The sequence below is a fragment of the Salmo salar genome, chromosome 05, assembly GCF_965601325.2.
Source record: "Salmo salar chromosome 05, fSalSal1, whole genome shotgun sequence".
Classification (NCBI taxonomy): Eukaryota; Metazoa; Chordata; class Actinopteri; order Salmoniformes; family Salmonidae; genus Salmo; species Salmo salar.
The window spans coordinates 94,569,957-94,583,727 of NC_138295.1; the positions used below are offsets into that span (position 1 = coordinate 94,569,957).

A 13,771-nucleotide genomic window follows, 5' to 3' on the forward strand; every position below is an offset into this window, starting at 1 on the left:
TTGGTTATCTCTGGGGTTTCTTCATTGATTTTAACTGAGTTGTTTTTTCTAGGACTAAGTGTGATTAATAGGGGGAAGATAAACCACTAGTAGGATACTTAACTTTAAGCCTCTGTCTGTCTGTCTGTCTGTCTGTCTGTCTGTCTGTCTGTCTGTCTGTCTGTCGTCTGTCTCTCTCTCTGTCGTCTCTCTCTCTCTCTCTCTCTCTCTCTCTCTCTCTCTGTCTCTCTCTCTCTCTCTCTCTGTCTCTCTCTGTCTCTCTGTCTCTCTTTCTGTCTCTCTCTGTCTCTCTCTCTCTCTCTCTCTCTCTCTCTCTCTCTCTCTCTCTCTCTCTCTCTCTCTCTCTCTGTCTCTCTGTCTCTCTGTCTCTCTCTGTCTCTGTCTCTCTCGCTCTCTCTGTCTCTCTCTCTCTCCTCTCTCTCTCTCTCTCTCTCTCTCTCTCTCTCTCTCTGTCTCTGTCTCTCTCGCTCTCTCTGTCTCTCTCTCTCTTTCTGTCTCTCTCTCTCTCTCTGTCTCTCTCTCTGTCTGTCTCTCTCTCTGTCTCTGTCTCTGTCTCTCTCGCTCTCTCTGTCTCTCTGTCTCTCTCTCTGTCTCTGTCTCTCTCGCTGTCTCTGTCTCTCTGTCTCTGTCTCTCTCGCTGTCTCTGTCTCTCTTTCTCTCTCTCTCTCTCTCTCTCTCTCTCTCTCTCTCTCTCTGTCTCTCTCTCTCTCTCTGTCTCTCTCTCTCTCTCTCTCTCTCTCTCTCTCTCTCTGTCTCTCTCTCTCTCTCTCTCTCTCTCTCTGTCTCTCTGTGTGTGTCAGGTTTCTGAATCTGAAGATCCAGGAGGGGGAGGCTCACAACATCGTCTGCCCGGCGCACGACTGCTTCCATCTGGTTCCTGTGGAGGTCATAGAGAGTGTCGTCTCCAGAGAGATGGACAAGCGCTACCTGCAGTTCGACATCAAGGTACACACACACACACACACACACACACACACACACACACACACACACACACACACACACACACACACACACACACACAGTACACACAGACACAAATGTACACACACACACACACAGAGGCACACACACAGACACAAAGGTACACACACTCACACACAGACACAGACACAGACACAAAGGTACACACACACACACACACACACACACACACACACACACAGACACAGAGGTACACAAGCTACACCTGCAGGCAGGCAAACTGAAAAGGAAGGAAATGATTTATTTATCTTTGAATGTCAAGCTGTATTCATTTAAACATGTATTTTAATGAGGAGAGAAGACATCTGCTGCTGTCCCTGACCCTGTCCCAGTACATAGGGTCAGAGACTGTGTGTACTAACCGCAGGCGGCGCTGGCCCTAACCGCAGGCGGCGCTGGCCCTACTAGCAGGCGGCGCTGTAATGAACCCGTAGTCTTAAGTGGCACAGATGTTACAGTTTAGAAATGTTTCAGCTATGTTGCAAAACACTGCTCTCTCTCCCTCAGTTCTGTAGCTAAATATTAATACTGTATTCATGTGTTTTTTTAATGTATTTCCTCCCTAGGCGTTTGTGGAGAACAACCCAGCTATCCGCTGGTGTCCCAAGGCGGGGTGTGAGCGGGCGGTCCGTCTCTCATCCCAGGGTCCAGGTAGCAGCTCCTCGGACCCTTTCAGTCTACCTCTCCTCAGAGCGCCTGCTGTGGACTGTGGCAAGGGACACGTCTTCTGTTGGTCAGTTCTACTCTGATATTCATACATCAGATTATAAAGGCTTTATAGAGAATTCATATAGGCTTCATAAGCGCTACATGCCTTGTTAACCTCTATGGGCTAGGTGGGACGCTAGCGTGCCACCCGTGGTGCACTCCATCAACAGCAGGTGCATTTCAAGAGCGGCAAATTTGAATCCAAATAAATGTCAAAATTCAAATTTTTGAAACATACAACTATTTTACACCCTTTGAAAGATAAACATCTCCTTAATCTAACCACGTTTTACGATTTCAAAAAGGTTTTACGGCAAAAGCATAAATTTAGAGTATGTTAGGACAGTACATTTACAAGAGTTGTGTGTAATGTTTTGTCAAGTCAAAGACAGGGTCACCAAAACCATAAAACCAGCTAAAATGATGCACTAACCTTTTACAATCTCCATCAGATGACACTCCTAGGACATTATGTTAGACAATGCATGCATTTTTAGTTCTATCAAGTTCATATTTATATCCAAAAACAGCGTTTTACTATGGCATTGATGTTGAGGAAATCGTTTCCCTCCAATAACCGGCAGTCAAGTCAGCGTCACAAATTAAATAATTAAAATTAGAAAACATTGGTAAAATATTATATTGTCATTTAAAGAATTATAGATTTACATCTCTTGAACGCAATCAACTTGCCAGATTTAAAAATAACCTTACTGGGAAATCACACTTTGCAATAATCTGAGCACTGCGCCCAGAAAAATACGCGTTGCGATACAGACTAGACGTCATGTTGGGGAGATCTAAAATCGAAAATACTATGTAAATAATCCATTACCTTTGATTCTCTTCATCAGATGTCACTTCCAGGTATCACAGGTCCATAACGAATGTAGTTTTGTTCAAAAAAGCTCATCATTTATGTCCAAAAATCTCCGTCTTGTTAGCACATGATCTAAGCCAGCCGGACTTCTCGTCATGAACGAGGGGAAAAAATATATTTACGTTCGTTCAAACATGTCAAACGTTGTATAGCATAAATCATTAGGGCCTTTTTTAACCAGAACATGAATAATATTCAAGGTGGACGAATGCATACTCTTTTATAACGTATTGGAACGAGGGTACCCAACATGAACTCGCGCGCCAGGTGTCTAATGGGACATCATCGTTCCATGGCTCTTGTTCGGTCAGATCTCCCTCCAGAAGACTCAAAACACTTTGTAAAGGCTGGTGACATCTAGTGGAAGCAATAGGAAGTGCCAAAATATTCCTCAGCCCCTGTGTTTTTCAATGGGATAGGTTTAAAGGTAATACAACACATCAGGTATCCACTTCCTGTCAGAAAATGTCTCAGGGTTTTGCCTGCCAAATGAGTTCTGTTATACTCACAGACACCATTCAAACAGTTTTAGAAACTTTAGAGTGTTTTCTATCCATATATAATAAGTATATGCATATTCTAGTTACTGGGTAGGATTAGTAACCAGATTAAATCGGGTACATTTTTTTTATCCAGACGTGCAAATGCTGCCCCCTAGCCCTAACAGGTTAAATAAAGATTAAATCAATAAAAAATATTTTAAAAAATACATAGACTGTGGCAAGGGACACCGTTTCCCTGGTCAGTACTGCTGCTCTGTTTTCCATAGGGGTCATTATATGTGATGCACTTGGAACAACAGCTTATAAAGGCTTTATAGAGCATTGATAAGCACTACATACGTAGATCAGGGACTATCGACTGTGGCAGGGCACACGTCTTCTGCTGCTGCTGCTGTTTGGTCCACAGGGGCCATTACATGTGTTAATAAGGTGAACTAACAGCAGCTTATAAAGGCTTTATAGGCCACTGCATAGGTGCTTCACAGATCATTCATAAGCATTACATGTGCTGTGCGACATTACACATCTCCTTTGTCAGCTGTTCTTTGTCAATAGGGGGAACACACAGATACCGGCCTAAATATACATTTGTAAATTTGCATTTTAAAATGCAAAGAACGTCTCTGCTGTCAGACATCTATTTTCATGTAGGCTATGGTGCCCTGCAATATTCACTAACGAACTTAGCAGAAGTTATTTTAACCACTTTAGTTCTTCTCTTGCTGTTAATGTTAACTCACCTGTTTCTCCTCAGAGAATAGGATTAGAATCTACATGTATACATTAGCGGTGTTAACGTTTAAAACCTTTAAATGAAATTGGGATCGTTCATGGTAAGAAAAATCCCTAACAGGAAAATGCTTTTTTCTTTTTGGTTCACCACAAAATGTAAATCCCAGCTGGCTGGTCTGCTCTCTCTCTTCGCTCACGATGCCAGTGTGTGTTCAGTCTGTTGCGTGTAGAATATCCTAGCATATTAATTGATGACTGGCCCTGCTTTACTGAGTGTGCAAAGCTGTCATCAAGGCCATACAAACGCTCCACACCGCGTGGCCGCTGCCACTCTAACCTGGTGGTCCCAGCGCGCACGACCCACGTGGAGTTCCAGGTCTGCGGCCAACAAGGCTGAGTTCATCTCAGCCTATGCTACCCTCCAGTCCCTAGACTTCCTGGCGCTGACGGAAACATGGATTACCACAGATAACACTGCTACTCCTACTGCTCTCTCCTCGTCTGACTACGTGTTCTCGCATACCCCTAGAGCATCGAGCCAGCGGGGTGGTGGCACTGGAATCCTCATCTCTCCCAAGTGGACATTCTCTCTTTCTCCCCTGACCCATCTGTCTATCTCGTCATTTGAATTCCATGCTGTCACAGTTACCAGCCCTTTCAAGCTTAACATCCTTATCATTTATCACCCTCCAGGTTCCCTTGGAGAGTTCATCAATGAGCTTGACGCCTTGATAAGTTCCTTTCCTGAGGATGGCTCACCTCTCACAGTTCTGGGTGACTTTAACCTCCCCACGTCTACCTTTGACTCATTCCTCTCTGCCTCCTTCTTTCCACTCCTCTCCTCTTTCGACCTCACCCTCTCACCTTCCCCCCCTACTCACAAGGCAGGCAATACGCTTGACCTCATCTTTACTAGATGCTGTTCTTCCACTAATCTCATTGCAACTCCCCTCCAAGTCTCCGACCACTACCTTGTATCCTTTTCCCTCTCGCTCTCATCCAACACTTCTCACTCTGCCCCTACTCGGATGGTATTGCGCCGTCCCAACCTTCGCTCTCTCTCTCCCGCTACTCTCTCCTCTTCCATCCTATCATCTCTTCCCTCTGCTCAAACCTTCTCCAACCTATCTCCTGATTCTGCCTCCTCAACCCTCCTCTCCTCCCTTTCTGCATCCTTTGACTCTCTATGTCCCCTATCCTCCAGGCCGGCTCGGTCCTCACCTCCTGCTCCGTGGCTCGACGACTCACTACGAGCTCACAGAACAGGGCTCCGGGCAGCCGAGCGGAAATGGAGGAAAACTCGCCTCCCTGCGGACCTGGCATCCTTTCACTCCCTCCTCTCTACATTTTCCTCTTCTGTCTCTGCTGCTAAAGCCACTTTCTACCACTCTAAACTCCAAGCATCTGCCTCTAACCCTAGGAAGCTCTTTGCTACCTTCTCCTCCCTCCTGAATCCTCCTCCCCCCCCCCCCCCCCCCCCTCCTCCCTCTCTGCGGATGACTTCGTCAACCATTTTGAAAAGAAGGTTGACGACATCCGATCCTCGTTTGCTAAGTCAAACGACACTGCTGGTCCTGCTCACACTGCCCTACCCTGTGCTTTGACCTCTTTCTCCCCTCTCTCTCCAGATGAAATCTCGCGTCTTGTGACGGCCGGCCGCCCAACAACCTGCCCACTTGACCCTATCCCCTCCTCTCTTCTCCAGACCATTTCCGGAGACCTTCTCCCCTACCTCACCTCGCTCATCAACTCATCCTTGACCGCTGGCTACGTCCCTTCCGTCTTCAAGAGAGCGAGAGTTGCACCCCTTCTGAAAAAACCTACACTCGATCCCTCCGATGTCAACAACTACAGACCAGTATCCCTTCTTTCCTTTCTCTCCAAAACTCTTGAACGTGCCGTCCTTGGCCAGCTCTCTTGCTATCTCTCTCAGAATGACCTTCTTGATCCTAATCAGTCAGGTTTCAAGACTGGGCATTCAACTGAGACTGGTCTTCTCTGTGTCACGGAGGCTCTCCGCACTGCTAAAGCTAACTCTCTCTCCTCTGCTCTCATCCTTCTAGACCTATCTGCTGCCTTTGATACCGTGAACCATCAGATCCTCCTCTCCACCCTCTCCGAGCTGGGCATCTCCGGCGCGGCCCACGCTTGGATTGCGTCCTACCTGACAGGTTGCTCCTACCAGGTGGCGTGGCGAGAATCTGTCTCCGCACCACGTGCTCTCACCACTGGTGTCCCCCAGGGCTCTGTTCTTGGCCCACTCCTATTCTCGCTATACACCAAGTCACTTGGCTCTGTCATATCCTCACATGGTCTCTCATATCATTGCTATGCAGATGACACACAATTAATCTTCTCCTTTCCCCCTTCTGACAACCAGGTGGCGAATCGCATCTCTGCATGTCTGTCAGACATATCAGTGTGGATGACGGATCACCACCTCAAGCTGAACCTCGGCAAGACGGAGCTGCTTTTCCTCCCGGGGAAGGACTGCCCGTTCCATGATCTCGCCATCACGGTTGACAACTCCCTTGTGTCCTCCTCCCAGAGTGCTAAGAACCTTGGCGTGATCCTGGACAACACCCTGTCGTTCTCCACCAACATCAAGGCGGTGACCCGATCCTGTAGGTTCATGCTCTACAACATTCGCAGAGTACGACCCTGCCTCACACAGGAAGCGGCGCAGGTCCTAATCCAGGCACTTGTCATCTCCCGTCTGGATTATTGCAACTCGCTGTTGGCTGGGCTCCCTGCCTGTGCCATTAAACCCCTACAACTCATCCAGAACGCCGCAGCCCGTCTGGTGTTCAACCGTCCCAAGTTCTCTCACGTCACCCCGCTCCTCCGCTCTCTCCACTGGCTTCCAGTCGAAGCTCGCATCCGCTACAAGACCATGGTGCTTGCCTACGGAGCTGTGAGGGGAACGGCACCTCCGTACCTTCAGGCTCTGATCAGGCCCTACACCCAAACAAGGGCACTCCGTTCATCCACCTCTGGCCTGCTCGCCTCCCTACCTCTGAGGAAGCACAGTTCCCGCTCAGCCCAGTCAAAACTGTTCGCTGCTCTGGCACCCCAATGGTGGAACAAGCTCCCTCACGACGCCAGGACAGCGGAGTCAATCACCACCTTCCGGAGACACCTGAAACCCCACCTCTTTAAGGAATACCTGGGATAGGATAAAGTAATCCTTCTAACCCCCCCCTTAAAAGATTTAGATGCACTATTGTAAAGTGGTTGTTCCACTGGATATTATAAGGTGAATGCACCAATTTGTAAGTCGCTCTGGATAAGAGCGTCTGCTAAATGACTTAAATGTAAATGTAAATGTAAGGCAAAGGGTGGCTTACTTTGAAGAATCTACAATATATAATATACACTTTTTTTGATTACTACATGATTCCATATGTGTTATTTCATCATTTTGATGTCTTTACTATTATTCTAAAATGTAGAAAATAGTAAAAATAAAGAAAAACCCTTGTGTGAGTAGGTGTGTCCTAACTTTTGACTGGTTCTGTAGGTATGTACGGCAGGACCAAATCAGAGACATCGGTAGGAGCAGGTCCATGTAATGCATTGTAGGTTAGCAGTAAAACCTTTATCAGCTACTAGCCTTAACAAGACAGTATCAAAAATACATAGGATTGTTTTTATTCTCCATCATTCAGGTTGGAAAAGTAGGCTGATCGAGCAGCAGTGAGGGCTCTTCGATACTGCACGGTACTGTCTTTCCAAGCTAGTCGGAAGACTTCAAATTTGGTGGAGCGCCATTTCCGTTTTTCTGGAAGCTTGCTTCAGAGCTCGGGTATTTTCTGCATACAAGGCAGCTAGGTTCTTCGCGAGGTTAAGTTTAGATCCTCGGTTAGGTGATTAACTGATTTTTGTACTCCAACGTCCTTCGGTAGTTGGAGGGAGTCTGGAAGGGCATCTAGGAATTCTCAGACAATCTTTGGGTTGTCTAAGAATTTATAGTGTGGCTTTCGATAATCCTTGGTTGGGGTCTAAGTGAATAATTTGTTGCAAATGTAATAAGATGGTTGTCTTGATAGTCCAGGATTAAGCTGAATCAACTGGGGTTTGATTGAAAACCTACAGGAGGGTAGCACTCCAGGACCAGGGTTGGAGAGCCCTGTCCTATCAGATATCTTAGCTACATGTTTATCTAGTCAGCTAGCTAGCATAGTAGCTAATAACGCCACAGATGAAAGGGTTAGTTATCATAGTCTTTGATGGTAGCTAATATAGCTAGTTAGATAACATCAACGGGGCTGTAGTGGTGTTAATTGGGGCCTGTTCATTGCATTTAAAAAATATATATTCAGGTAACTGCCGAAGTAAAAGAAACACCAACATAAAGTGTTTTAATTGGGCATTGGGCCATCACCAGCCTCCAGAACACCTTCAATGAACCTTGGCGTAGATTCTGGTGTTGGAAAACGCTGTCTCAGGCGCCGCTTCAGAATCTCCCATAAGTGTTCAATTGGCTTGAGATCTGGTGACACACACACACACACACACACACACACACACACACACACACTGAGATCTCTTCTAGCTATGGTAGACAAAATAATGGGCAACTGGGCATTTTTATACCTGACCCTAAACATGATGTGGAAGCACCTGCTTTCAATATACTCTCTATCCCTCATTTACTCAAGTGTTTCCTTTATTTTGGCAGTTACCTGTATATATTTATTCTTGTTATTTTTCTAAATGTTTCATATTTCAAGTTATTACACATTTCATGATTTAGAATGTCAGATGACTTCATACAATCTGACATTTAGATGGGTCAGGACGTTTCTACATTGTTCAAAGGCAGTGCTTCTCAATCTTGGTCCAGGGGACCCAACGGGGCGCACACCCCCAGCCCCGCACACCCCCAGCCCCGCACACCCCCAGCCCCGCCCCGCCCCCCCACACCCCACCGCCCCCACACACACCCCCAGCCCCGCCCCCACACACCCCCACCCCGCCCCCACACACCCCCCGCCCCCACACACCCCCAGCCCCGCACACCCCCAGCCCCGCACACCCCCAGCCCCGCACACCCCCAGCCCCGCCCCCGCACACCCCACCGCCCCCACACACACCCCCAGCCCGCCCCCACACACCCCCGCCCCCACACACACCCCCAGCCCCGCCCCCACACACCCCGCCCCGCCCCCACACACCCCCAGCCCCCACACACCCCCCGCCCCCCCACACACCCCCGCCCCGCCCCCACACACCCCCGCCCCGCCCCCATACACCCCCCGCCCCCACACACACCCCCAGCCCCGCCCCCACACAACCCCGCCCCGCCCCCCCACACCCCCAGCCCCGCCCGCCCACACACACCCAACCCCAATGAGAGGTTCGATATAGACCTAGGGATCTCACAGTGTTTTGATTCTGCATTCTATCCTGTCTAGTCATTAGATTAGATGTGTGGTATGAGCAGTAAGACATCTCTTACAATCTTGTTAGAACACAGAGATGTTTTGATACTGCATTCTATTGTCTACTCCTTTCATGTCTGTGGTAGTCTGAGTAATGCTTAGGATGTGTTCCCAGACAGAACATAAACAGACAGTATGATGTGTCTGGAGGGTAAAGTCGTCTGTCTGTCTGTCTCCAGGGAGTGCCAGGGAGAAGCCCATGAACCATGCGACTGCCAGACATGGAAGATGTGGCTGGCTGAAGTTACTGAGATGAGACCCCAAGAATGTAAGCATCTCTACTATTGATGAGTTCGTTTTCTAAAGGAAAACCCAGTGGACTTCCTCATCTGATGTTGTTGTTGTTGTGCATCTCTTCACATACTAAATATGGCTTCTGTCCTTCATTACACATTACAACAATGTCTTTTGACAGAAGCAGAAATGTGGAATCAGTCACAGATGCTCTATTTATGAAAGCCGTTCAGTCACCCAAACAGCTTGCTACTGAGGGAGCCACAACCCCAAAATGTTTGTTTCCTGTGTGATGATATGGACACGTTGTCTTTTAGAAATCAAATAATCCCAAAACAAATTCAGCTGTATCAAGTCAGTGCTGCTAGGTTTGATATCTACCATCCATTGATGGACAGTTCAACTTCATGGACTCAAATGTCACCCTATTCTCTTTATAGTGCACTACTTTTGACTTGAGCCCTATATAGGGAATAGGATGCAATTTGGGACTCAGCACTGCTCACATCACCACTTCAGATGCTAGCGACAGACAACACTAGGTTTCAGATGCTAGCTACAGGCAACACCAGGTTTCAGATGCTAGCTACAGGCAACACTAGGTTTCAGATGCTAGCTACGGGCAACACCAGGTTTCAGATGCTAGCTACAGGCAACACCAGGTTTCAGATGCTAGCGACAGACAACACTAGGTTTCAGATGCTAGCTACAGGCAACACTAGGTTTCAGATGCTAGCGACAGGCAACACTAGGTTTCAGATGCTAGCTACAGGCAACACTAGGTTTCAGATGCTAGCGACAGACAACACTAGGTTTCAGATGCTAGCGACAGGCAACACTAGGTTTCAGATGCTAGCTACAGGCAACACTAGGTTTCAGATGCTAGCGACAGACAACACTAGGTTTCAGATGCTAGCTACAGGCAACACTAGGTTTCAGATGCTAGCTACAGGCAACACTAGGTTTCAGATGCTAGCTACAGACAACACTAGGTTTCAGATGCTAGCTACAGGCAACACCAGGTTTCAGATGCTAGCTACAGGCAACACTAGGTTTCGGATGTTAGCTACAGGCAACACTAGGTTTCAGATGCTAGCTACAGGCAACACTAGGTTTCAGATGCTAGCGACAGGCAACACTAGGTTTCAGATGCTAGCTACAGGCAACACCAGGTTTCAGATGCTAGCTACAGGCAACACTAGGTTTCAGATGCTAGCTACAGACAACACTAGGTTTCAGATGCTAGCTACAGGCAACACTAGGTTTCAGATGCTAGCGACAGACAACACTAGGTTTCAGATGCTAGCTACAGGCAACACTAGGTTTCAGATGCTAGCTACAGACAACACTAGGTTTCAGATGCTAGCTACAGGCAACACTAGGTTTCAGATGCTAGCGACAGACAACACTAGGTTTCAGATGCTAGCTACAGGCAACACTAGGTTTCAGATGCCAGCTACAGGCAACACTAGGTTTCAGATGCCAGCTACAGACAACACTAGGTTTCAGATGCTAGCTACAGGCAACACTAGGTTTCAGATGCTAGCTACAGGCAACACTAGGTTTCAGATGCTAGCTACAGGCAACACTAGGTTTCAGATGCTAGCTACAGACAACACTAGGTTTCAGATGCCAGCTACAGACAACACTAGGTTTCAGATGCCAGCTACAGGCAACACTAGGTTTCAGATGCCAGCTACAGGCAACACTAGGTTTCAGATGCCAGCTACAGGCAACACTAGGTTTCAGATGCCAGCTACAGGCAACACTAGGTTTCAGATGCCAGCTACAGGCAACACTAGGTTTCAGATGCCAGCTACAGGCAACACTAGGTTTCAGATGCCAGCTACAGGCAACACTAGGTTTCAGATGCCAGCTACAGGCAACACTAGGTTTCAGATGCCAGCTACAGGCAACACTAGGTTTCAGATGCCAGCTACAGGCAACACTAGGTTTCAGATGCCAGCTACAGGCAACACTAGGTTTCAGATGCCAGCTACAGGCAACACTAGGTTTCAGATGCCAGCTACAGGCAACACTAGGTTTCAGATGCCAGCTACAGGCAACACTAGGTTTCAGATGCCAGCTACAGGCAACACTAGGTTTCAGATGCCAGCTACAGGCAACACTAGGTTTCAGATGCCAGCTACAGGCAACACTAGGTTTCAGATGCCAGCTACAGGCAACACTAGGTTTCAGATGCCAGCTACAGGCAACACTAGGTTTCAGATGCCAGCTACAGGCAACACTAGGTTTCAGATGCCAGCTACAGGCAACACTAGGTTTCAGATGCCAGCTACAGGCAACACTAGGTTTCAGATGCCAGCTACAGGCAACACTAGGTTTCAGATGCCAGCTACAGGCAACACTAGGTTTCAGATGCTAGCTACAGGCAACACTAGGTTTCAGATGCTAGCTACAGGCAACACTAGGTTTCATTTGCCAGCTACAGGCAACACTAGGTTTCAGATGCCAGCTACAGGCAACACTAGGTTTCAGATGCCAGCTACAGGCAACACTAGGTTTCAGATGCCAGCTACAGGCAACACTAGGTTTCAGATGCCAGCTACAGGCAACACTAGGTTTCAGATGCTAGCTACAGGCAACACTAGGTTTCAGATGCCAGCTACAGACAACACTAGGTTTCAGATGCTAGCTACAGACAACACTAGGTTTCAGATGCCAGCTACAGACAACACTAGGTTTCAGATGCCAGCTACAGACAACACTAGGTTTCAGATGCTAGCTACAGGCAACACTAGGTTTCAGATGCCAGCTACAGGCAACACTAGGTTTCAGATGCCAGCTACAGGCAACACTAGGTTTCAGATGCTAGCTACAGGCAACACTAGGTTTCAGATGCCAGCTACAGACAACACTAGGTTTCAGATGCCAGCTACAGGGAACACTAGGTTTCAGATGCTAGCTACAGACAACACTAGGTTTCAGATGCCAGCTACAGACAACACTAGGTTTCAGATGCTAGCTACAGGCAACACTAGGTTTCAGATGCTAGCTACAGGCAACACTAGGTTTCAGATGCTAGCTACAGGCAACACTAGGTTTCAGATGCCAGCTACAGGCAACACTAGGTTTCAGATGCCAGCTACAGGCAACACTAGGTTTCAGATGCCAGCTACAGACAACACTAGGTTTCAGATGCCAGCTACAGGCAACACTAGGTTTCAGATGCTAGCTACAGGCAACACTAGGTTTCAGATGCCAGCTACAGACAACACTAGGTTTCAGATGCTAGCTACAGACAACACTAGGTTTCAGATGCCAGCTACAGACAACACTAGGTTTCAGATGCCAGCTACAGACAACACTAGGTTTCAGATGCCAGCTACAGACAACACTAGGTTTCAGATGCCAGCTACAGACAACACTAGGTTTCAGATGCCAGCTACAGGCAACACTAGGTTTCAGATGCTAGCTACAGGCAACACTAGGTTTCAGATGCTAGCTACAGGCAACACTAGGTTTCAGATGCTAGCTACAGGCAACACTAGGTTTCAGATGCTAGCTACAGGCAACACTAGGTTTCAGATGCTAGCTACAGGCAACACTAGGTTTCAGATGCTAGCTACAGGCAACACTAGGTTTCAGATGCTAGCTACAGACAACACCAGGTTTCAGATGCCAGCTACAGACAACACCAGGTTTTAGATGCCAGCTACAGGCAACACTAGGTTTCAGATGCTAGCTACAGACAACACTAGGTTTCAGATGCCACCTACAGACAACACCAGGTTTCAGATGCTAGCTACAGACAACACTAGGTTTCAGATGCCAGCTACAGGCAACACTAGGTTTCAGATGCCAGCTACAGGCAACACTAGGTTTCAGATGCTAGCTACAGGCAACACTAGGTTTCAGATGCCAGCTACAGGCAACACTAGGTTTCAGATGCTAGCTACAGACAACACTAGGTTTCAGATGCTAGCTACAGACAACACCAGGTTTCAGATGCCAGCTACAGACAACACTAGGTTTCAGATGCCAGCTACAGGCAACACTAGGTTTCATATGCTAGCTACAGGCAACACTAGGTTTCAGATGCTAGCTACAGACAACACTAGGTTTCAGATGCTAGCTACAGACAACACCAGGTTTCAGATGCTAGCTACAGGCAACACCAGGTTTCAGATGCTAGCTACAGGCAACACTAGGTTTCAGATGCTAGCTACAGGCAACACTAGGTTTCAGATGCTAGCTACAGGCAACACTAGGTTTCAGATGCTAGCTACAGACAACACTAGGTTTCAGATGCTAGCTACAGGCAA

General features: G+C 47.7%; 1 protein-coding gene across 2 annotated transcripts in view; it reads left to right on the top strand.

Annotated features, from left to right (window-relative positions):
* Nucleotides 1-13,771, top strand: part of LOC106593896 (ankyrin repeat and IBR domain-containing protein 1) — a 62,939-nt gene that overhangs the window by 30,498 nt on the left and 18,670 nt on the right. For both annotated transcript variants that reach the window (XR_014392486.1, XM_082975992.1), the window contains exons 8-10: nt 801-945; nt 1,551-1,717; nt 9,431-9,519. Coding sequence is in view for 1 of the 2 variants with exons in the window: in XM_082975992.1 (XP_082832118.1) it covers nt 801-945; nt 1,551-1,717; nt 9,431-9,519 (401 nt within the window). In the remaining variant the exon portion in view is untranslated. The remainder of the gene's footprint in view (nt 1-800; nt 946-1,550; nt 1,718-9,430; nt 9,520-13,771) is intronic.